The following is a 21,384-nucleotide window of genomic DNA, read 5'->3' as shown; positions in this document are numbered from 1 at the left end:
CTTCTTTCTCTCCTCTATCTACTCTCTATCACTTTTCCCTCTCTGCCCGCCCCCAACTCTATCTCATCTTTCTGTCTCCCCTCTATCACTTCCCTCTCTGTGTCTCCTCGATCTCCTCTCTAACTCCATCACTTCTTTCCCTCTCTGTCACCCCTTCTATCTCATCTTTTCCCCCTTTATCTCTGTCTTCCCTCTATCATTGTCTCCCTTCTGTAACTTCTGTGTCCCCCTTATAGCTGTGTCACCTCTATCTCTGTCTTCCCCCTTCTCTCTCCTCTCTATCTCACCTTTCCCTCTGTGTCCCCCTTCTTTCTGTCTATTCTCTAATTCATCTTTCCCTCTGTGCACCCCCTTCTATCCCTGTCCCCCCTTCTTTCCCTCTCTATCCCCCTTCTATCTCATCTTTCTCCCCTCTTTGTTCCTTCTATCCCTTCTTTCCCTTTCTGTGTTCCCTCTATCTCCCTTCTATCCCTTCTTTCTCTCTTCTATCTACTCTCTAATTCATCTTTCCCTTTCTCCCCTCTCTTTATCTCCCCTCTAACTCTATCTCCCTTCTAACTAATCTTTCCAACTCTCCTCTTTAACTCTATCACTTCTTTCCCTCACTGTGCCCCCCTTCTTTCTCTCCTCTATCTACTCTCTATCACTTTTCCCTCTCTGCCCGCCCCCAACTCTATCTCATCTTTCTGTCTCCCCTCTATCACTTCCCTCTCTGTGTCTCTTCGATCTCCTCTCTAACTCCATCACTTCTTTCCCTCTCTGTCACCCCTTCTATCTCATCTTTTCCCCCTTTATCTCTGTCTTCCCTCTATCATTGTCTCCCTTCTGTAACTTCTGTGTCCCCCTTATAGCTGTGTCACCTCTCTTTCTTCCCCCTTCTCTCTCCTCTCTATCTCACCTTTCCCTCTGTGTCCCCCCTTCTTTCTGTCTATTCTCTAATTCATCTTTCCCTCTGTGCACCCCCTTCTATCCCTGTGTCCCCCCTTCTTTCCCTCTCTATCCCCCTTCTATCTCATCTTTCTCCCCTCTTTGTTCCTTCTATCCCTTCTTTCCCTTTCTGTGTTCCCTCTATCTCCCTTCTATCCCTTCTTTCTCTCTTCTATCTACTCTCTAATTCATCTTTCCCTTTCTCCCCTCTCTCTCCCCTCTAACTCTATCTCCCTTCTAACTAATCTTTCCCCCTCCGTCTCAACTCCATGTCATTGTTCCCTCTGTGTCCCCCCTTCTTTCTCTCCTCTACTCTCTAACTCATCTTTCTCCCCTCTATTTCATCTTTCCCTCTTTGTCCCCTCTCTCTCATCTTTCCCTCTCTGTGTCCCCATCTCCCCTCAATCACTTCTTTCTCTCCTCTATATGTCATCTTTCCCTCTGTGTCCCCCCTTCTCTCTCCTCTATCTACTCTCTAACTCATCTTTCTCCCCTCTCTCTCATCTTTCCCTCTCTGTATCCCCATCTCCCCTCAATCACTTCTTTCTCTCATCTATATCTCATCTTTCCCTTTGTGTCCCCCCTTCTCTCTCCTCTTTGTCCCCTGTCTACCCCCCAACTCTATCCCATCTTTCCCTCTCTGTGTCTCCTCTATCTCTGCCTCCCCTCTAACTCATCTTTCCCCCTTTGTCCCCTGTTCTATCTCCCCTCTGTCACTTCTTTCCCTCTGTGTCCCCCTTCTCTCACCTTTACTTTTCTGTCTCCCCTCATCTCTCCCTGTTCTTTCCTTCCCTCCCATATGGCCTGTAGTGGATGTCAGTGCTTGACTCGCAGGACCAGTTGGACTGTCTTCCCCTCAGTCCTGCTCCTTCTGCCGCCTCCGGCAGGACCAGAAGTCAGCCTTTTAGTGTAGTTCTCAGGTCACCAGGATTTCCTATTTATTAAGCTGCCAGTCTCCATTTGGAAGGCACAGGTGGTCAGTCATCACCTTTGTCCCCAGCAGGAGCCACGTGGACACCGTGTCAAAGGCTCTCTAACCCCATGTCCCTTCCTCCTCTCCTGTGCATCCTCATTTCCAGCCTCTCCATCCTATTCCTCATGGCTGCTGGGGCCATCATTCTCAGTGGGGGCTCCCCTCAGAGGCCTTGAGGACCCTTGTCCTACCCCCCCAAAAAAAAGAAAAACCGAGATTCTTCTGTACAAGGAGATCTCGGACTGTCCTCCTTTTAAGGCAGGACTCAATTTCTCCCCATCTTGTCAAGGGGCTGGAGATTTTCTTTGGCTTCCCTACTCTGCTGTTCCCCTCCCCCCCCAAAAAAAAACCAGGTGCTCTTGGACTTCTCCCCAGCGAGGCCAGTTGGGGCCTCGCCACCATGCCCACTCTGGGAATGAGCCGGCCTCCACTGTTCTCATTTTGCTGCTCATGAACCGCTTTGCCAGTCTGCTGGGCCTGGGTGGCTCCCGCTCTTTGAACCCCCCCCCCCCATACACACACACACACACACACACTGAGCTGACATGCTGCAAGTGGGCCTTGCAGATTGACTCGGGCATATGGAGGGATGTGCTGCGGCCTCAGGGCTTCTCCCCGTGGGGTTGTCACCTGGTTTTTCTCCAAGACTTGACAAGAAACCGGCCTTTGCCCGGGGCACCAGCTGAGTTTGCTTTTGGCATTCCTTCGAGCCAGAGAGTCAGCTTTAACACCTGCCTGGCTCGAGGCGGGTTCCTTCCCTCCCTCCTTTCCTCCTCTACCAAAACAAAGTGACAAAGGTCACAAAAAGTGACCCTGGTGACTGGTCCAGCTCCTCCTGGTCCCAGTTTTGGATTTCTACAGGAGCAGCTCAGCCAGGGAGTCCAAGCTGGGGGCCGTGGTGGGGTTGAACAAGGCCCCCAATCCCCGCTGCTCTGAACGCTCCCGCCTCAGGACCTAAAGTCCCCGGGGGCCCACCTTGCCCTTCTGGTCTCAGCCTGGATGGATGGCAATCCTTTTCTTGTGTTCCCGAGGCCCTGGTGCATGTGAGCCTGGCCTCTGAAAGCTAAGGCTAGAGTGTGAGGGCAGCCACTGATGCTCCTCAGCCCTCACTTCAGGAGGTCCTCGTGTCCCACGGAACACCTGGCCGGGCCAAAGTTCACCAGGAGGACAGGCACCCGGCCACAGCCTTGGCTTTCTGGGCTCTCTCCAGAACAAAGTGAAATGCCAAAAGCAAACAGCTTCAGGGATCCCCACTCAGAACCCCGCCCCCCCTCCACACACACACAGCCTCCTCAAGGAGCTCATCCCTGGGCCATTCAGAGGCAGTGGCCATGAGCCCGGGGTCCTGGAGGCTCTCCATACAGCCAGAGGCTCACGGGGCATCCTTTTTGGACACCCCGTCACACCTCCTCATACCCTGGGGTGTGGGAGCTCCCGTGGCCGCAGACGTAACTGGTGGAACTCGGCCGTCCACGTCATGTCGTGAAGCCCCCCCTTGTTTCCCATTCCTCGCCTCGCCTGTTTCAGTGGAAATGCAGTCGATTCACTGTCTTGCACCCATTCCTGTTTTCCCCCTGACTCCCAAAGCTAAGGCTCCTGGAAGGGAAATATGGAGCTAAAAGCTTTTGCTCATGTCTGGCAGCGTTCTCCACCACCCATCACGAGGAGGAGGTGTCTTAGGGACACGACTGGTATCACAGAGGGAAGGGAGGTTCAAATCCAGGAGAAAGAAATTACCCTAAGTGGGTAGTGCTGGAAAGAACTGTGGCCACCCTGTGATCCAGCTCTGTCATTTACAGAGGATGAGCAGAGGCTTGGAGAGAAAGGGGCCCTCCTGCCACCATAAGAGAGAAGTAGTTGCCTTTGAGTCCCTCAACCTCTCCTCACCCCTGCAATCAGCTGAGGTCCGGCTAAAAATTAAGGCAGGGCTCCCCCATCCTTTCCTCTCCACCCCCCCAGCAGGACCTCTCAACCTCCATCTCATCAGGACGGAGCCCAACGCCTCCACGTTCGCTCTCGGGATGCCGCAGGGCCATGCACTGATGAGATAGGAGTGAGGCAACTCGGAGTTTCCCACTGCCCCTTCAGACTCTGCCAAGAGCCAGGGCCCCTACTCTGTGCCCAGGGCCGTTCGATTCATGGTTCCTCCAGAGTCCACGAGGCCGTGGAGAGAAACAGGAATGGGTTCCCCGAGTCTAGGCTGTTAAGTCGGCTACCTCACAGCCATCCCCCCTCCTTTGCAGGTCACAGAGCTAAGTCTATAAGTTTCCAAGTTGGAGTCCCCCAGCATGCTTTGCTAATTTGTTTTGGCACAGGAATGGGGGGAGGGGGGCTGCAACCTGTGACTCGATTTACTCATCAGATGGAACGGCCCCTGCCAGTTGCCACACTGCTCGAGCAAAGCTCCTTTCAGTCACCGTGTTGCTAAAATGAGCTGTCCTCTGTGGATCGTGCTGCTCTGATTTTGCTTTCTTGTCGTTTTCATATGGTTCCTGTCTGTCTTCTGCTTTGCCTTGCCTTCATTGTCTTGCCTTTTTTCCTGCCGTTCTACTAAGTAGGCAAACAAACCCTGAGACACAGTGTGCTCCAGCTACGGGATGGATAGAAGACAAAACAAACCGCTGTTTAAGCCTGTCTGGTAGGAAGTCTAAGATATTCATTTGTATCTAAGCAGGTACTGCAAGAAGTCTGTTCTGCAGCCCTTACCGGCACAGACTTCCCTCAAAGTCTGAGATTGGCCACCTCTGACTTCTGCCAAAGTCCTTGTACTAGCGCCTCCCCTCCCTTCAGTTCTCACTTATATATTGCACATGTCTTTACTGTCGGTGAACTTGCACTGGCTGTAAGGATATCTGCTCAGAGCTAGGAAAGCGAGAGATTCAGCTCTAAGGACACTCTCGGGGGGAAAGGTTGCTTGCTCACAGCAGCTCTTTACAGATGGTTCTTTTTGCCAAAAAGCCTCGAGGGCTGCCCTTTCAAGACGAGGCTTCCCTTCACGCACCTCCCTGGCAGTCGCTACGATTCCCGGTACGTATGGTGCCCTATCTGACCTATCGTGCGCTACTGCCAACGTCTGAGTCACCTGGAAATGTCTTTGATAAACACGCACCTTCACAACGGTTCGCACTTTCTCCCGGGGGACAGTTTCTCCCTAACCTCTCGGCGAGACGTCGTCCTCTGGGACGACGGACAGCTCTGAAATGTGAAGCTATGAGGGGAAAAAAAGCCCCCGACCACAAGAAACGTGGCCTTGTTTCAACTCGAGAATATACCTCCTTTACCCAATAGCATAACCCCAGATGAGAGGGAGGTCCCATCAGATTTCCCAAGGAGAACTGGAATGGGATCATTCAGTTTGGGATCCTGAATGGGGAGCGATGTGGCCGAGGCCCCTGACCTCTGTCCTCAGAATCTGTTGCTTTCCTCTGTGGGATAAGGAGCACCTGAAGGACGAGCACAGATCAAGCTCCGGGGTCCTTATGGGTTAATTAGAGAACAGGCAGCTTGATCTTAGTCACAAAAAACAAAGAACCTGGTTCTGATGAGTTCCCTATCTGTCTTCAGAGGGTTCTAGTTCACGATATATCACATACACATGAACGACGCATGTCTGCCTAAGTGGGGGATGGATGCGCCAGATCTGGCCTTTTCCATTTGGTTCCGGACCCTTTGAGGGCTCCAGAGTTTTATGACCAACCTCTATGCTTTAAACGACACAGCGACAGTAAAATAACCTCCCCGTCACTTGACAATGACTAGCCACCTCCACCAACCCCGAGTCCAATTTTTCTTCTTCACAAGGCAGCCTGGGTAAGTATAAACCCTCCAGACCTAAGCTATGGGTGTGGGGAGGGCTCACAGCTTCTAGACCTACCCCTTCATGGATCCCAGAAGCAGAGGGGAGGCCGGCTGGGCCTCCTCACAGCTCGGATCCCCGTTCTCCCCTCGTTCAGATGCGCCCGTCTGTTAGGCCTTAAGAAAACGTAGGCTTGATCTGATCTCACCCCACATTTTGAGCCCGGGAGAGCAGAGATGGATGCTTCCCGGCTCACTTGATCCTTCTACTGGTATTTCTTTAGAGAACAGACTATGGAACTAGAAAAGGAGGAGAAGGTTGGTTCGCTCAATAATAGTGCCCCACCCATCTGGCCCACGTGGGCAGCCCATCGGCGAGCCGAGTCTGAGCACTCGGCGCGACAGCTGGCCGAAGGCACTTGGGGCTGCCGTGCTCTCCCTGGGTTTGCTTTCTGCCAGAGTTGTCTCAAATGCCACCCAGTCCCTTTGGGAGCCATTTGGGAGGCCTCCTTGGAGGTCTGCCGACCCCTCCCAACTGCGTCCTAACTCGTCTCCCGCTTGTCTTCCAGCTTCAGACACGGGCCGCACCTGCTCGAGTGCAACTTCCTCTGAGGTAAGCTATTTGCCCAAAGCCTGGAAGGGTCTCTCTCACTTCCTCTCCTCAGCTCCACTAGCAGTGAGTTCCTTGTCCAAGTCCTACCCTGCACCTCATAGAACAATAAATCCATGGGGCCACGGGGAGTTCCTCAGTTTGGCAATTAATCAGCTTTTCACATGTGCCTAGAAACTGGGGGGGGGAGGGCAAGCACTCATCCTAAACAGATCCTTCTCTCTTAGTATTTCTGCCCCAAGATCACAAAGTCAGAGAGCCAGGCGCTGCCCACGCCCATGTTATGTGGACATAACGAGAGGAAGGGTTTGTGAGGAGCCCCGAGTGAATGCCTCAGCCATTGGTGCCCTTTCCAGAGAGATTCCCCCAGCCAAGAAGGGCAGAGTTCAAGGGGTACCATTAATGACATCAGCCAAGAGTAGGTCCCCGCCTGCGTTTGGGCTCCCCTCGACAGACTTAGACGAGGGTGGGTTTTATTTGATGATGGGAGAAGTGTCTAATTTCTCATGGCAGTTTCTGATTCCCCCCAAGGAAGCCCAGGACTCCAACTGAACAGCCACCTGATAATGTTCCCTAGGCGCCCAAGTGGAAGCACCGCGCAACCATGAGTTTGCTAATACCCAGACTTAGGGCACTCTCCAGGTAAGAACCTAAAAGAGGTAGTCTGGGGCTCTCAGTGTGGAAAAGACTCCAGTGATCACTGCCCCCCCAACCTTCAGAGCAAAATGAACCCTGCTAGAGAGAAGTTGATCAATGGTAGTCGCTGCAAAAACCTCAGCCACCCCACCCTTGCCCTGGTTTTTAACATCCTGGGAAATCAACTCTTTGTGGAGGTCGCAGGTTTCCTTCCACTGGTGCTCTCTCTTGTCTAGGAGTGGAATTAGCCATTTGTAGGGGAGGCAAGAGAAAAGAGAAAATAGTCTGGTCTCATTTAGCTAACTGTCTTTCGGGAAATCGAGATGGGGGAGCAGAACCAGGACACAGGAGCCAAAGTTGGCGTAACACCCTCCCTTTTCACATCCAACAGGAGGTTAAGAATGGCCCCCCAAAAAATCTGGTGATGACTCTTTTTTCCCACCCCCCTGCTGGAATAGTGGGAAGCAGAGGACACATGACCTTCCCCAAGACCTCTCCAGGGCTCCCACAGACCTGGCACAAAGCCGATGGGAGACCCCGACACGTTTGGTGTGGCCCATCCCTGCCCCGGGGGAAAAAAGTAGTATGGGGCCACTTCAAAAGTGTTTGCTTTGAGGGCTTGAGCCTGGTCTCGGTTCTCTCTCCCTTTTCAGGAGGGAAGAGGGATAAACAGCCAAAAAGACTGTGTGTGTAAGAACAAGTGTACGCTTAAAACCTCATCTATCCCCGCAGTGTTTGTCACCCTAGAACCGCTCTGTGGAAAATCCTGACTTAGAAATGGGCTACAGGTCATGAAAAGGGCTTCTCATCTCATAGGGGGTGACTGAAGGAAGGACTTCGAGACTGCCACACACATAATTAATTAAACGAGGTCGCCCCTGAAAATACCTGACAAGGGGAGGGGGGTGTTAATCCATCAAGCAAAAACAATGTCATTGTGCCCTGAAAGTCTCATGCAAATCCCGGCCAGACGTTCCACTGTGCCTGCAATTAGAAAGTAACGAGTTTTTGCACAAAGCTCATATAATCATGAATAGACTTATTCACAAATGATTTGTAGCCCAACATGTCAGAACAGATCTCCAACAGGCCCTCATGGCCCGCAAAACTGAGCTGCCTCAGCAGTTTTGGGGACACGGCCACACTCGGGGAATGAGCTCCTTGCCCCCGGTCCTTAGCATGAGGAAGCCTAGGGCCTGATCTGATTCCACCCACCATACAATCTGGGGCTGCCAGCTGGAGTGACAGGGAAAAAACCCAGTAACAGCAAGAACTCGAAGATTCCCATCTAAGATATATTCAAAAGAGGGGTGTCTGTGTCCAGACTGGCTTCCGAGCCCACCGGCTCAACTCTGTGGAAAGCACGAATGCTCGGCACGCCCGCTGAGAGAAGCTCCCAGTGTGTCTAAAGGGAGTGTGGCCCTAAGATGGCCTATCCCAGGTGATTGGGGGCACTCCGGCCAAGCTCCCCAAGTCACTGCAGAATGTCTCCCCAACCAACTCGTCATACCAAAGGGGCAACTTTCCTTCTCTTGGTACTTCACGCCCCCTCTTTAATTGAACGTATCACAGACAAGACTAGCTCGGAGGGTCAAAGCGGTCATTCTCTTTAACTCTGGCGGGCTCCCGGTGGGTCAGAAGCATCTCTCCCTAGTCTTACATTTGGTATCGGGGCTTTGCCAGGAGACCCAGAATGGCTCTGAATCAGAGCAAAGCCCTATAGCAGGAAAGGGCAGGAAGATGCCCAACATCCAGGTCGGGGGAGCCCAATCCTGAGGCCCATCCCCTCTTTGGGCAGATTGTGTGATGTATGGGCATGGGGGGGGTGGTGAGGATAGTGCCATTCGGTGACACACGAGCCAGTCCGCCTATCCAGAGGTGCGTGTGCCTGGCCCCCTGAGCTGAGGCTCCTGGGTGGTGCGTTCCTCCCTCCCAAGGAGAACTAGGTTCCAGGTAACTCTTTGAAAGCCTTTAATCCCCTTTTCATTAAAAGCATAGCAGTTATGCAGAAACTCTTGGCCCTTTGTCCAAAGGGGAAAGGCAAGGCCATGGGGGTGTCTATTTAATGCCACTCTGAGGTTAGGTTAGAGAAAGGCCAGGATCGGGACAAGAGTCCAAGCTTTGGTCTTGCAAGAACTTGAGCTTTTGGCCCGAGCCCCAGACTCGGAGAGCCGGGGCGGCAAACAACCGGGATCCTTCCCTGCCGGGCGCTCTCCCTGGGGCCGCCTGCTCCTGGGGCATTTCTCTTGGCGTCTCCATTGGTATGATGAGAAGGAACGAGACACACTGGTGACTCAGACCCCCGAGAGCAGAGGTAAGGGAGCGTAGATGGAGACTGAGACTGTGCCGGCCAGGAAGGGGGTTCCTGCGGAGGGGGGTCATATCACAGGAGGCCCGCGAGCAGCAATGTGGCGCTCAGAGAGCTTCTCAGGGGAGCCTTCCCTCTCCGCTAGTCCATTCCCACTGCCCATTTCAGAAGGGCCCGGAGCCCTCCATTTTCTGAGGGGGAAATGACATAGAGCTGCATCAGGCAGATTCTGCTCTCAGACGTCTCGGGCCCGGGGAACCCTCCTCACCTTTGGCCTTGGGCAGTAGGGTGGGTGGGGACTTCAGAGGACTGTGGCTCTAGCTCTCCAAGGGACCTAACAGGTCATTGTCCTTATCTAAGAGGAGGCTTGCTGCCTTAGCTCCCTCTTGCTGGAGTTACTGCCTCTGTGATCTTGGGGTTTATAGGCAGATGTTTCCGGGAAAACGACAAGTATCTGAGGGGGGCGGCCATCAGGATCCCAAAGCGGCCCTCCTCCACCAGGTGGCCTCTGTAGACAATTGGGGGACATCCAAATGACCCTGGCCTTCACCCACTCAATAGTCCTCCCGTCTGGTTTGGTGACTTTTCTGGGGAGTACGCTATCTCCCAACTCTGAAATCCCGACAGCCCAGAGACAGTGCCCTCCCGTGCGTCCCTCACGAGCAGACCATGAGGGCAGAATGAGCTCTTAGGGAGTACAGGCTTTGGGGAACAAGTTGAATGTCCAGGTACCATTTTACCATCATCTTTGATGAGTCTCTCTCTCTCTCTCTCTCATTGGCAAGGGCAGTTTTCTCCCAAAGTGAGTGAGCCAGCCTCCAGAGGAGGCAGCGTGGGGGTGGAGACTGTGAATGGTGGCTGGAGCCAATGTGGCAGAACAGTCCTCGGGGTACTCACGGTGCGTCCCGTGACTCCCCGTTAGGACGCCACGGCCTCTCCGCTCCCTCGTCCAGCTCACGGAGGCATCAGCGATGGCTCCGAAAACTCCAGAGACAAACGCTAGCGTGCCAGCTTTTCTGGCGACCCTGAAAAGAAATGCAGACCACAGATGAGACACGCTGGGGTGTGGAGCCAGACTTGATCTCGGGAGCTTTCAGGAGAAGTAAACACACAGCCCGGAAGGGGATCTGGCACAAGGCCTCCCCGGAATTCTCCGGGACAGACGGCCCGATTGGCAATTTCCAAAAAAACTGCCCCTCTCCACCTCCCTCATTGCTTTGGGAGTCAGAGGCTCAAACCGAGGTTGGCATTCCGCCTCGGCCGTCGAGTGACGGGCTCGGTCTCTGTCAAAGCTTTAGACCTCACGTGCCAAAAAGCCGTCAGGGCCCGGGAGACTAATGCCGAAATATAGCCCTCCCGCCCCTCCGCCAGCCAAGGGTGGACCCAGGTGGCCACTGTTTCCCTTGGAATGATTCTCCAGCCTTACAAACCCATCCACGATTCAGCCCGGGGACCCGTTCCAGAAAGGGAGAGCAGAGACTCGGGATCACGGGACCGGGGGCGACGGCCATTTGGCAGATAACCAGTTCCCCCAGAGGAAATTCTCAGAGGTTCAACGGGGAGATCAAAGTGTGGGGTGGAATCCCCTCACCGTGTCTCCCCAGACTGCGGAGCTCTGACGTGCTGGCACCAGCTCTACAACTCTGAAATGGGCCCCCGACTCAAGTAATGCAACTCGGGAAGCGTTCCCGATTCTGCTAGCTCCCTTAAGCTGTGCTAGGGCAGTTCCACAGAGGTCCTCAGAGGGCTCCACTGCTAACTCTGGGGGCTCAGGGGAACCATGGGGGCGCCAGTTCTCTGTTCCCTCAGTTTACAGGTCCCAAAGCTGATCACTTTCAGGGCTTCCTATCTGGGTGTGTTTCATAGTCTGGGCGTCACGTAGGAACGGGACCTACTTGTAACCAACTCACCACATGGGGAAAGGACATTAGTAGGAGAGAGTATCAGGACTAGACTCGGGATCAGGATTCTGGGCCCGAATCCTGACCCGGGCCTCATCCTAGCTGGGGGACTGGGGGCAAGTCCTTTCCTTCCCGGGGGACCCTCGAGGATCCTCTCTGTAATCAGAACCAGGAAGTCCACCCGACACCTCGGCCCCAATCCCGAGAGAAGTCCCATGTTCTGAAAAGACCCTGGATCCTGGGGGCAGTGCAGAGAACACAGGTACATGTACTCTGAGGAAGAGATGACAGTAAATCCACAAGTGGTCCGTGAGCTTGTGGGGTAGCGTGGCGGGACTGGCGAGGGGCTTCTTCTAAAACCTTCCCGTGCGGCCGTGAGGATAGGAATGGTCCTGCTGTCTGGTCCTCGAGTGGGCTTTGAATGCTCACTGGGACTCTGGGAGGAGAAAGAGCCCTAGCCTCGAGTCAGAGGACCGGCCTCTCCCTTTCCCCGAGGCTTATGGTCGTGAGGGACAGAGGATGGAGTGCCGCCCCGGATTCTGCCTCAGACATTGATGGCTCCGGGAAGACCCCTTAAGCCCTGCCATGCTGTAACCTGCAGGAAGTTTGTAACTTTGTGGGGATCCAGGCGCGAGGACTCAGATAGCTCCAAAGCACAGGGATTAAGGCCAAGGAGACCATAAGTGGTGAGAGGACCAGTCTCTCCAACCCAGTCAGGTAGCAGTTGGGAGGACCCCATTGGCATTCTGGGCAAGTCCATAAGCCCCTTCTCAGGGGAAGGTTGGTAAATTCATTTTCAAACACAAAAGATTCCAAAGGAAATCAATGCTCTTGAAATCCAGGTGGGAAAATGTCAAGAACCTGCCCCGGTGGGTGGAGTCACAGTAAGAGGCCCCCACTAAGCTGACCGTGCTGTCTTCTTTTCCAGTGTCCTACAAAACGGCATCATGGCTCTACAACTGAGCCGCAACCTGACCGACACCGGCCTGGACGAGTACACGAACGGCACCGACAACGCGACCACACCCGCACCGACCTCGGCTCCCGGACCCATCCGCAAGAACTGGCCCGCTCTCCTGATCCTCATCGTCATCATCATCACCGTCGCCGGCAACATCCTGGTGATCCTGGCCGTGACCCTCGAGAAGAAACTGCAGACCGCCACCAACTTCTTCCTGATGTCTCTGGCCGTGGCGGACATGTTAGTGGGGTTATTAGTGATGCCCGTGTCCGTTCTCACCATCCTCTACGGTGAGTCTGGGTAGCCGCCCCGGACGCCACCAGGCAGGGTACCTTAAGAGAAGGAGGAGGAGATGTCTGGCCTCGAAATGTTGCTAGCGTGTGACGCGGCCGCCATCCGCCGCCCGCCGTAGTATCCTCCCTCCCAGGAAGGCTGGCGGTCACACAGAGGCACTTGGAGCAATAGAGTTATAGGGAAGCACGTCCTGGCAGTGTGGGGCGCCCCCGAGCGCTCCTAACCTTGATGGGAAAGTCACCCGTGTCAATATGTCTCCATTCTCCTCCCAGGGTACATTGTCAGGAGTTCAGTTCATTGGAGCTTAAGTGGGGAACCCACCCTGGGAGTTTCCCTCTAGCTCCTCACCCAAACTCCCCAAGTTCAGAGTGGTCCCATCTCCCAGGACTTTGGGGCAACGTGCTGGCTCGCGTCCCGAGAACCACGCTTTGGCGCTATCTGGGTCCTCACACTCAGAGACTCTCCGAGGCAGAATTGTCACTTGACTGAGCCACGGAATGACAAGAGATGAAGAAGCCAGCCGGCCATCCGCGGGCCCGGGACCACCCCCGGAGAGAGACGTCCTCCCACCAGAATCTGGCCCTGGATTGGACACCACGAGCCCACTGGAAGCATAGCTGTGCCAATGGCCGTGTGTCTGATGCCAGGGAAGGATCCACCTAGCTGCGCTCATCACTGCCAGCCGTCCCGAGAAGAAGACTCGAGCCGTGGGACCCGAGACCGCGTCCACGGCTGTGCCCGCGAGTCTGGCCCAGCACCCCACCCTGGAAGCTACCCACAAACACCGAGGCCGGCATTCCCGCCAGAACCGGGGGCTTCTGACACGGAAGGACGAGCCGGACGATAAGGCCCTCCCAAGAAGAGTGCCTGGCGTCCTGCCCCCGGGCAGAAAGTCACCGGCCGGTCCCCCCAAGTGGGCCAATCGGTAACCAGCGGGATCCCAACAAGCCTTCCTTCCAGGATCCCCAAGTGAACACCAGAAGCATCCATACACAGGAAAAGATGCTACTGACCCGGGTGATACCCAGAACAACAACTTGAGGCTTCTGTCCCGTACCCATGATGGAAATCTCCAGATCCCCTTTGGATCATTTTGGGCCTAGACCTGTCCCCCCAGATAGCACAGGATAGGTTCAAAGAGGGGCTTGTTACCTTCTGGCTGGCATGGCCCCTCACTCAGAATACCACGGGATGACCAAGGAAACATGTTAGAACAAAGCCTAGTCCCAGAATGGAGCCCTTAAGACATTCAACCTCCAAGTGAAGAAGCCCCTCCCTGGGAAGTCCCAGACTCCAACACGAGTGCCGCCTCGCAGTACCCGATGGCCCCGGGGACAACGGGTACCACTTCCCACCAAAAGCTAACCCCCCTCCCGACAAGGAGACTCTTCTTCCTAATGCTTAATGGGCAGTGTTAGCAGGGATGGCATTTCTGGACAGCCCAGGTAACTGCGTAGTCTAACACCTGCCTCCACTCAGACTCACTTTGTTTTTGTGCATCTTTCTTGCTTTCCCAGAATACACCTGGCCTCTTCCAAAGCAGCTCTGCCCGATGTGGATCTCCCTTGATGTGCTCTTCTCGACTGCGTCCATCATGCACCTCTGTGCCATCTCTCTGGATCGCTACATCGCTATCCGGAACCCGATTGAGCACAGCCGCTTCAACTCTCGCACCAAGGCCTTGCTGAAGATCGCCATCGTCTGGACCATCTCGATGGGTAAGTGGGCCCACCTTCATCCCTTCGGCGGCAGCGTCTCGTCGAGCGTCCCGGGGGCTCCGTGAGCAGCGGCCAGAATTTGGTTGCGTGCCAACCTAAAAACCTAGCGGGGGAGAAACAGTAACAGGTGAGATCCGATTGGGTTAGTGCCATCAATCATCCCCCGTGCACCCAGTAGAGTGTCGGAGAGGGCAAAGGTTGCCTTAGCCCAGCCTCTGACGTACAACCAGATTCAAAGACGGTCCCGGGTGCCGACCCCATCCTACCCGTACACGGGCCCACAGTCAGTGGCTCCGCCATAGCATCTCTCCCCCCTGGACACATGACATAGAGGAAGCGGCCAGGGCCAGAATCGAGGACACATCCAGAGACGATATCCAAAATGAGAGCCAAAGGAGCCGTGGGAGCCTTTGTGTTAAGAATCCGATAAAAGGACTGGAGAGGATAGAAAAGGGCATCCCACTCCCCAGCTGGCAGGAGGGAGTCTTGAGTAGAACAACTTCCTATCGGGACCTATCGAGTGGCTGGCAGACTAGATTTCTTAAGAAAGGTCAGAGAGGGAAAGAGAGGGAGCTATAGCTAGGAAACCCAGTAACCATCACTCCCCCAGGTTTGTGGGTTGTTAGAAATGAGCTTCCCCAGAAAGCCTGTCCTAAAACATTCAGAAAGAGAACCAGCTGGGTGCCGGTGACCTCCAGAAGAATAAGAAATTGAAACCAGTTCTCACCACCAAAGGATCCAAGGTCCAATACCCTCCCCCTAGCTACGAGACAGCTGGCATGCCCCACTCTGGATCCACATAGCGCCCAAGGGAGCACGGACCATCTTTCGCCGAGCCTTATCCCTGTGGCTTTGGCGGGCTCCCATAAGAGCGAGCCGGCAGGCTGGCGATCGAGCTCGTGCCGGTCCTCTTGAATTGGCTCTCATTTCCCCAGCTCCCCTTTCCCTGCGTCGGTTGAACAACCCCAAAGCCTCGGGTAGGTTTGGCCCGAACCCTTCCCCCTCCAAAGTTAGCCTGAGGCATTCTCTGAGACATCGTGGCACGGGCTCACCCTGTCGAGAGTCACAATCAGGCATCCGGAGTTTCGCAGGGCCATGGGGGCCGGGACGTCGCGGGGCCCCGGGCTCGATTCACAAGAACCCTTTTGTCGTCCCCGCTCTAGCCGTCTCCTTGCCCATCCCGATCATCGGCCTGAGGGACGAGAGCAAGGTCTTCGTGAACGGAAGCTGCACCCTGAACGAACCCAACTTTGTGCTCATCGGCTCCTTTGTGGCGTTCTTCATTCCGCTGTTCATCATGGTCATCACCTACTGCCTGACCATCCAGGTCTTGCAGGGCCAGAGCAGCGTGTTCGCTCCCGAGAGGCGGAGGAAGCGTTCCAAGTTCGGCTGCCTGCGGCGGGAGAGGAGCGCCCACAACATCTCTATGATCCACAATCCCAACACCGGGGGGCCGGTTCGCCTTCTCTCTCCCGGCCATCGGGAGGGTTACCGTAAGGGAACCATGCAGGCCATTGCTAATGAGCGTAGGGCCTCCAAGGTGCTTGGTATTGTCTTCTTCCTCTTCCTGCTCATGTGGTGCCCGTTCTTTATCACTAATATCATGGCGGTGATGTGCACTCAGTCTTGTCGCAAGTCCACTCTGGACGAGCTCCTGAGTGTGTTTGTGTGGGTCGGCTATGTGTGCTCAGGCATCAACCCCCTGGTGTACACCCTTTTCAACAAGACCTACCGCCGGGCCTTCCTCAAGTACCTTAGCTTTGGGTGGTTGGGGACCACCAAGAGCCCTCCCAGGCAGCTCCCCGTCAGTGCCGCCAACCTGTACCCCAGGGAATACACTGGGCGGGAATACACTGGGAGGGACTTCACCCCCCGGGCCTACGTCCCCAGGGAATACAGCCCCAGCCACCATGAGGATGACGTGCCCCAGATCGTCCCCATCGAGGACAGACCCGTTCCCGAGGTAGTCGAGGTAGTGATCGAGATGGAGCCTTGCTCTCCCCAGCCGGCGGAAGCGATAGGCGAGGATACCTGTACCGTGGTCGATGAGAAAGTCAGTTCAGTTTAAGGAGGTCCGGCCCCGAGCTTCGGCTCACCGCAGAGGAAGTCCAGTCGCGTGAACTATCACGGGAGCTTGACTGGCAAGCGTTTCCTCTGCCCCTTCGGGACCCCATGTAAATAGAGCATTCTGAGCAAAGGTGTCTGAGTATGGCTTTGCAACCTTGTACTTTGCCTCATGCCCACGAGCGTGGTCTAAAGTCGTATATTTACTGCGCACCCAAAATTTTCAAAAGACCAATCGGCCAAACCCGTCCCATCGGCGGGCTCCAAAAGGCAACCCCTCCTTAAGTAGCGGAGGAGGAACGGGCCCATCTCTCTTGGGGGCCGCTCACCTCGAAACCCAAAAAGGTGCATGCAGCCGTGGCCCCGGGCCACCCCCAGATCTATCCCAGCAGAAGCACGTTTTCTTCTAGCCCGACAGTAAATATACGCTTTAGATCGCCGCTCTCTTCCTGCACGCGCATCATCACGACAAGATGGGGTCGTGACCTCCGACGCCACGGGCGCCGTCTCCCCCCGGGGCGAGGGCCGGGTCCCTCTTGGCCGACGCCCGGACGTCGGAGCCGACTCAGTCGGTGCGTGATGACGATGTCCATCCCCCTAAACGTAGTGCTGTGCTCCCCTAGCAGCTCGGTGGCCGGGTCTGTGAGCGGAAGGACAATAAGAGATACACACACCACTAGCTTTTCACCTCCCGAGGACCACCTTCCAAATTTGGATTTCGGCACCAAGCGATTGGAAATCGGCATTCTCTCGGTGGTCCTCGGTCCAAAATCCTAGTCCCCACGATGGAGCTCGGTGACGCCATCCCGGAGCTTAGCTGTCCATTCTGCGATTTGAGATTCCCTGGGAGGTCGACCCCTTAATCCCACAATTCCCCATCGCTTTAGAGAATAATCAAGCGAGCCAAAACAAAAAACAAAAAAAAAAATCAAAAGGCAGACTTAAACGATACCTTCTAGCCTTATATTGACAGAGATTTTAGGAGAAAAAACAAAAACACTAAACTAAAAGGAAGAATATCAAGTACCTCTCTTTAGGGCAAACTTCCGTAGTCCTTTCTCAAGCCAAGCTTATGGCAGGAGCTGGAAGGGCAACACCCGGCAGGGCAAGAGGAGGAGACTTTCCAAGTCTTAACTTGATTCAGTACTACGGAAGTAGGCCCTTGGAATGTCAATCTATCCAAATGATGATCTGACTCTGGGAATAAAAAGAAATACAGAGTTTCCATTGGATTTCTCAAAGCTAGTTATCTCCTGTTTGGCTCCTTCCTCCCGTTAGCTAGTCCAAGAGAAGGCTGCAGCTCATTTGTGCAAGTGGCAAGCTCGTCATCGTATTACAATCCCGTACAAGAAGTTAAGCCTTGTGACCAATCTGTGTCGTGTTCTAATCTGTGTGTTCTTCGCGGGTCTGCCGCTCTCTTAAGGATTCCATTTCAGTTCCATGACCATCCTCACTCAGAGCACCGACACCGGGGCCTGAGAGTTACTCACGTCTGGTCATCCAGTGTGTGCTGTGTGCAGAGTAGACAAGTGTTCTGAGTGGTTGTGTTTCCGTGTGTGTATCCATTTCACACAGATCTGTGGCTTTCCCGGAGGATTCCATGATGCTAGCTTATGCCCGACATTATTTGCACGGCCTCCGAGTGTACGTTCCAAACTTTGGAAATTGGAGGTGGCAGAATCTGAAAATCCAGAACCCCTGGGCCTAATCTCACACGGCCAGCCTTGACGTAAGCAGCAGTCCGTGCTCGTGAAAAGTCCAACGTGAGATCACCTAGACAGTGAGAGGAGGGAAACCGAGGGGCAGCGGGAGAGCCGCCACGCTGGGCAAAACCAGCGGGGCCTCGGCTCGCTTTGCGGTACTGCCAGGTGTCGGTCATTTCTTCGAGCATGGATTTCTCCTTTCTGCCCCCCGTCCCCCCAAAAAAATAAAGCGAGAAGGTCCGAGTCAACTTGCCCGTCTACTCTGTCGAACCGCACGTCTAAGCGTTCCAATGACCGACCGGACGAGATCCGGCCCGTCCGTCCCAAAATGACGCCGTCTAAAGAGACCCCGCATGCGAACCGCGTGTGTCGCACGATTCCATCTCTGTGTATTCCCGGATGGCAGAGTAGCTGAAACCGTAAGGGACAGAAACACAACACTTTTTAGCAGCCCTCAAGTCGATTCCAGACCACGCCCCCCCCCTTCCCCTGGTTCAGATCTGAAGTAACGAGTATCGGAGAAAATGGGAAACATCTTATTTCTTCTGTCAAATATAAAGGGCAAGCTCATAGCACATGTTAACAGAGATCCTTTGAAAAACCCACAGACTTTCAATTGCACTAGCAATAAACTCCAACGATAACTAGCTTAGAGCACATTTGTGGACAGTCTCCATATTGTCACACAGTAACATCAAGTAACCCTCATGGTCATGGTTCTCAGATTCCTGTGCCAATCACCAATTCTCTGTGTTCGATATTAAACTTCTATCTATAGTAACAAGTTATCTTAATGTCTATTAACTAATCTGGATGTTTAAAAAAAACAACAAAAAAAAAAAAAACTTGCCTGCTAGATAATTGCAACCTTAATGTTCAACAGATTATCTTTATTGATGTATTATTATAATCTCTATATTAATGATAAGAATAAAGATTGCCTCGTGCGCTCCCTCTCCCCGACCCCTTGTCCGAAGGTAATCTCTTAAGAATGATCTTAGGTAACTTGCTGTCAAGATACCTGGTGCTTAAGTATATCCCCCGCACCAGAACTTTGTGCTATTTCTCTTAATTTATTAAATAAATAGTAAGTGTTCAATTACTCTTGCTTCTGGAGTGTGGTTTTTTCTTTCGACACCGGAATACACACATCTTCGCCCGAGCAGACCTAGGGTGCCCCGAGCACAGGTGGACCCCGGCGGGTGGGCCCTCACGAAGGGAAGCCTTGGCACCCGAGGAGTGACAATTCCCAGGGTGGGTGGGGAACTTTCGGAGACGACGGCCGCAGCCGCCCCGAGCGTTCCCAGCGGAGAGTGGCCGGCAGATAGCCCTCTCCGGTCCCCTAACAGTGTGAACATGCTGGTGAGCTTACACGCGCTTCCAGCAAGCTCCGGTGTCCTGAACAAACCAGACCGTCTGTTATAAGCCATTCCCTCGAGAGCAATGGCCCAAACCTTCCCGGGCACGTCTTTGGCCGGCCCCCCTTTCCCGCTCTCCAAATGGGGTTACCAGATAGGGAACCGCTGCTGGGGGGATGTTCCCAAGTATTCCTCAGCCGGACAGGGTGTCTTAACGTCTCGGCGCAGTCGGAGTCTTCGCTAACTTACAATTACACGAAGGCTTTTGCCCATAAGACCCTGTAACAAAAGCAGCTCCTGGTTCCTTGGGTGGCGGAGCCCTCATTGCTCCTATTTAATCCCAGATACTCAATCTGGAGAGCTCTAGATTCTCACCTCGGGAGGCTGCCCTTCTGGCAACGGCAAAGTTACATCCCGATCTTCCGGTTCAGGGCCCTCTCTCAAAACACAGAGTAACCAGAGAGTAAACGGGTCAGCCGTTCCGTCCAAGCATAAAGTAGCGGAGCCCCCAAACCCCGGGCAACGTGTTGGTTACCGTTCTGGGCTTTCGAGGAGAATGACCAGAAAATGAGGCCCATGACCTCTGCTACGTTCTGACGCCTGTGAACTCTCGGGCGATGAGAAGGAGAGTGAGGTGACCCAGTGGGGATTATCTGGGAAAAGGCAAGTTACCAGGAGAGATCCTGGATTGCACCCCACTCCCTGAGACTTGCTTTTAGACCCTTAGGAGGAAAGTCAAATCACCATTCCATGCAGATGGCTGCGTTCTAGAAGCATTCCGGGCAGCCGGAGCCATCGATTCCCAGGAAACCATAGGGTAACACGAGCAGCCTGATTCTCTCAACCGAGGCCCATGGTGTGCCAATTGATGCTCGGGGACCGTCCGGCTTAATGGCTTACAGATAGGCTGATTCCTGGCCCACCCACAGAGTTAGCTCCAACCATAGGCCAGCACAGTGCTAGGCACTGGGGACACAGACACAGACAAAAACCACTAGTTCTGTCCTCTAAGAGCCCTCGTCACCTTTCCCTGCCTGCCCACCCATCGGATACCCCGAGCCCGCCCCGGCACATCACTTGAAGGTAAAGACCATAGATGGGGCCAAGGTACAGGAAGCAACAGAGTTGGAGGGAAGGAGTCCTATTAGTCTGTTTGGGGAGAAATGCAAGTTTCTTTTGGAGGCTGGAAATAGTCATGTGAGCCAGATCCTATGGAAGTCAAGATAAACATGAGCACTACCAACAGAGGGAGGAGGATTCACCGTCCGCCTTGGCTGGTCAGCACCAGATTAGAAAGGGGGGTGGGGGCACATGACTCCAACCCAAGACTCACACCCAGCCCACCCGCCCACCCGTCCTCAGAGCAGAAGCGTACAGGCCCATCCTTCCATAGACTAAAGGGGGAGGAGAAAGGTGCCATGTCTCTAAAGACCCAGAGTTCAGCAATATATCCCCCAGCTTTGCTCCCATGATGCATCCCAGGTGAAATACTGGGCTAGGACTGCCTCAGGTCAATCCCTGGTGGCTTGGCTCCAATAATGGAAAGAACCAAGTCACTCAGAAGCCCCTTGACAGATGTAGAGGCACCCTAGCCAAGCATGAAGGTGACACCCTTGTTCTTAGCCAGCAAGATGCTGGGCCTGGAATAAGAGAAACCTTAGTTGGGGACTTCTTCAGCTTTTGCCATTTGCAACCACTCTTCCTCTGAGAAATGTGGATGTGACCCCGGGCACAGAGGTATCTCCAAGAGCCATACGCATCAAACATGCACTGCTAAGAAATCCGAGTTTCACGACCCTCACATTCAGTTACGAGACCCCACATGGGACCAGGAACCACAGCTTGAGAAACTGGACCTTAGCTGAAAGCCTGTTTCAGGTATTTATCGGCTATGTGCAATTTCCTCATCTGTAAAATGGGGATAATAACCGGGGAAAGAGAGAAAAGTCTTAGGGAAAAAAGCATATCCTGTGCAAAAGGACTAAGAGGAATGGAAAAAGTAAACAAGGGATTAAAAAATGGAATCCATAAGGTGCAAGAACAGGAGGGAAAAAATCTTCAAGAAGATGAAGGGAAACCCTGAACACCCCGAAAACTGTGCTTGCTCAGTTGTATCCAATTCTTCATTATCCCGGA

At 53.9% G+C, this 21,384-nt stretch overlaps 1 protein-coding gene across 5 annotated transcripts in view; it reads left to right on the top strand.

Moving 5' to 3' along the window:
- The window catches only part of HTR2C (5-hydroxytryptamine receptor 2C), a 169,115-nt gene extending 150,123 nt beyond the window's left edge, over positions 1 to 18,992 (top strand). For 3 of the 5 annotated variants that reach the window (XM_051968230.1, XM_051968229.1, XM_051968231.1), the window contains 5 exons: positions 6,265 to 6,308; positions 6,837 to 6,947; positions 12,079 to 12,401; positions 13,923 to 14,123; positions 15,287 to 18,992. In XM_051968230.1, coding sequence (XP_051824190.1) covers positions 6,910 to 6,947; positions 12,079 to 12,401; positions 13,923 to 14,123; positions 15,287 to 16,191 — 1,467 coding nt within the window. In that variant the 5' untranslated portion in view covers positions 6,265 to 6,308; positions 6,837 to 6,909 and the 3' untranslated portion in view covers positions 16,192 to 18,992. Of the gene's footprint in view, positions 1 to 6,264; positions 6,309 to 6,836; positions 6,948 to 8,946; positions 9,256 to 12,078; positions 12,402 to 13,922; positions 14,124 to 15,286 lie in introns of those variants that run through there. The other 2 variants (XM_051968232.1, XM_051968233.1) reach the window with 2 other exon arrangements.
- The last annotated feature ends 2,392 nt before the right edge of the window (positions 18,993 to 21,384 follow it).

Source organism: Antechinus flavipes, chromosome X, assembly GCF_016432865.1.
Source record: "Antechinus flavipes isolate AdamAnt ecotype Samford, QLD, Australia chromosome X, AdamAnt_v2, whole genome shotgun sequence".
Classification (NCBI taxonomy): domain Eukaryota; kingdom Metazoa; phylum Chordata; class Mammalia; order Dasyuromorphia; family Dasyuridae; genus Antechinus; species Antechinus flavipes.
Note: the sequence above shows the minus strand (reverse complement) of the source record. Positions and strands in the feature narration are given on the sequence as shown.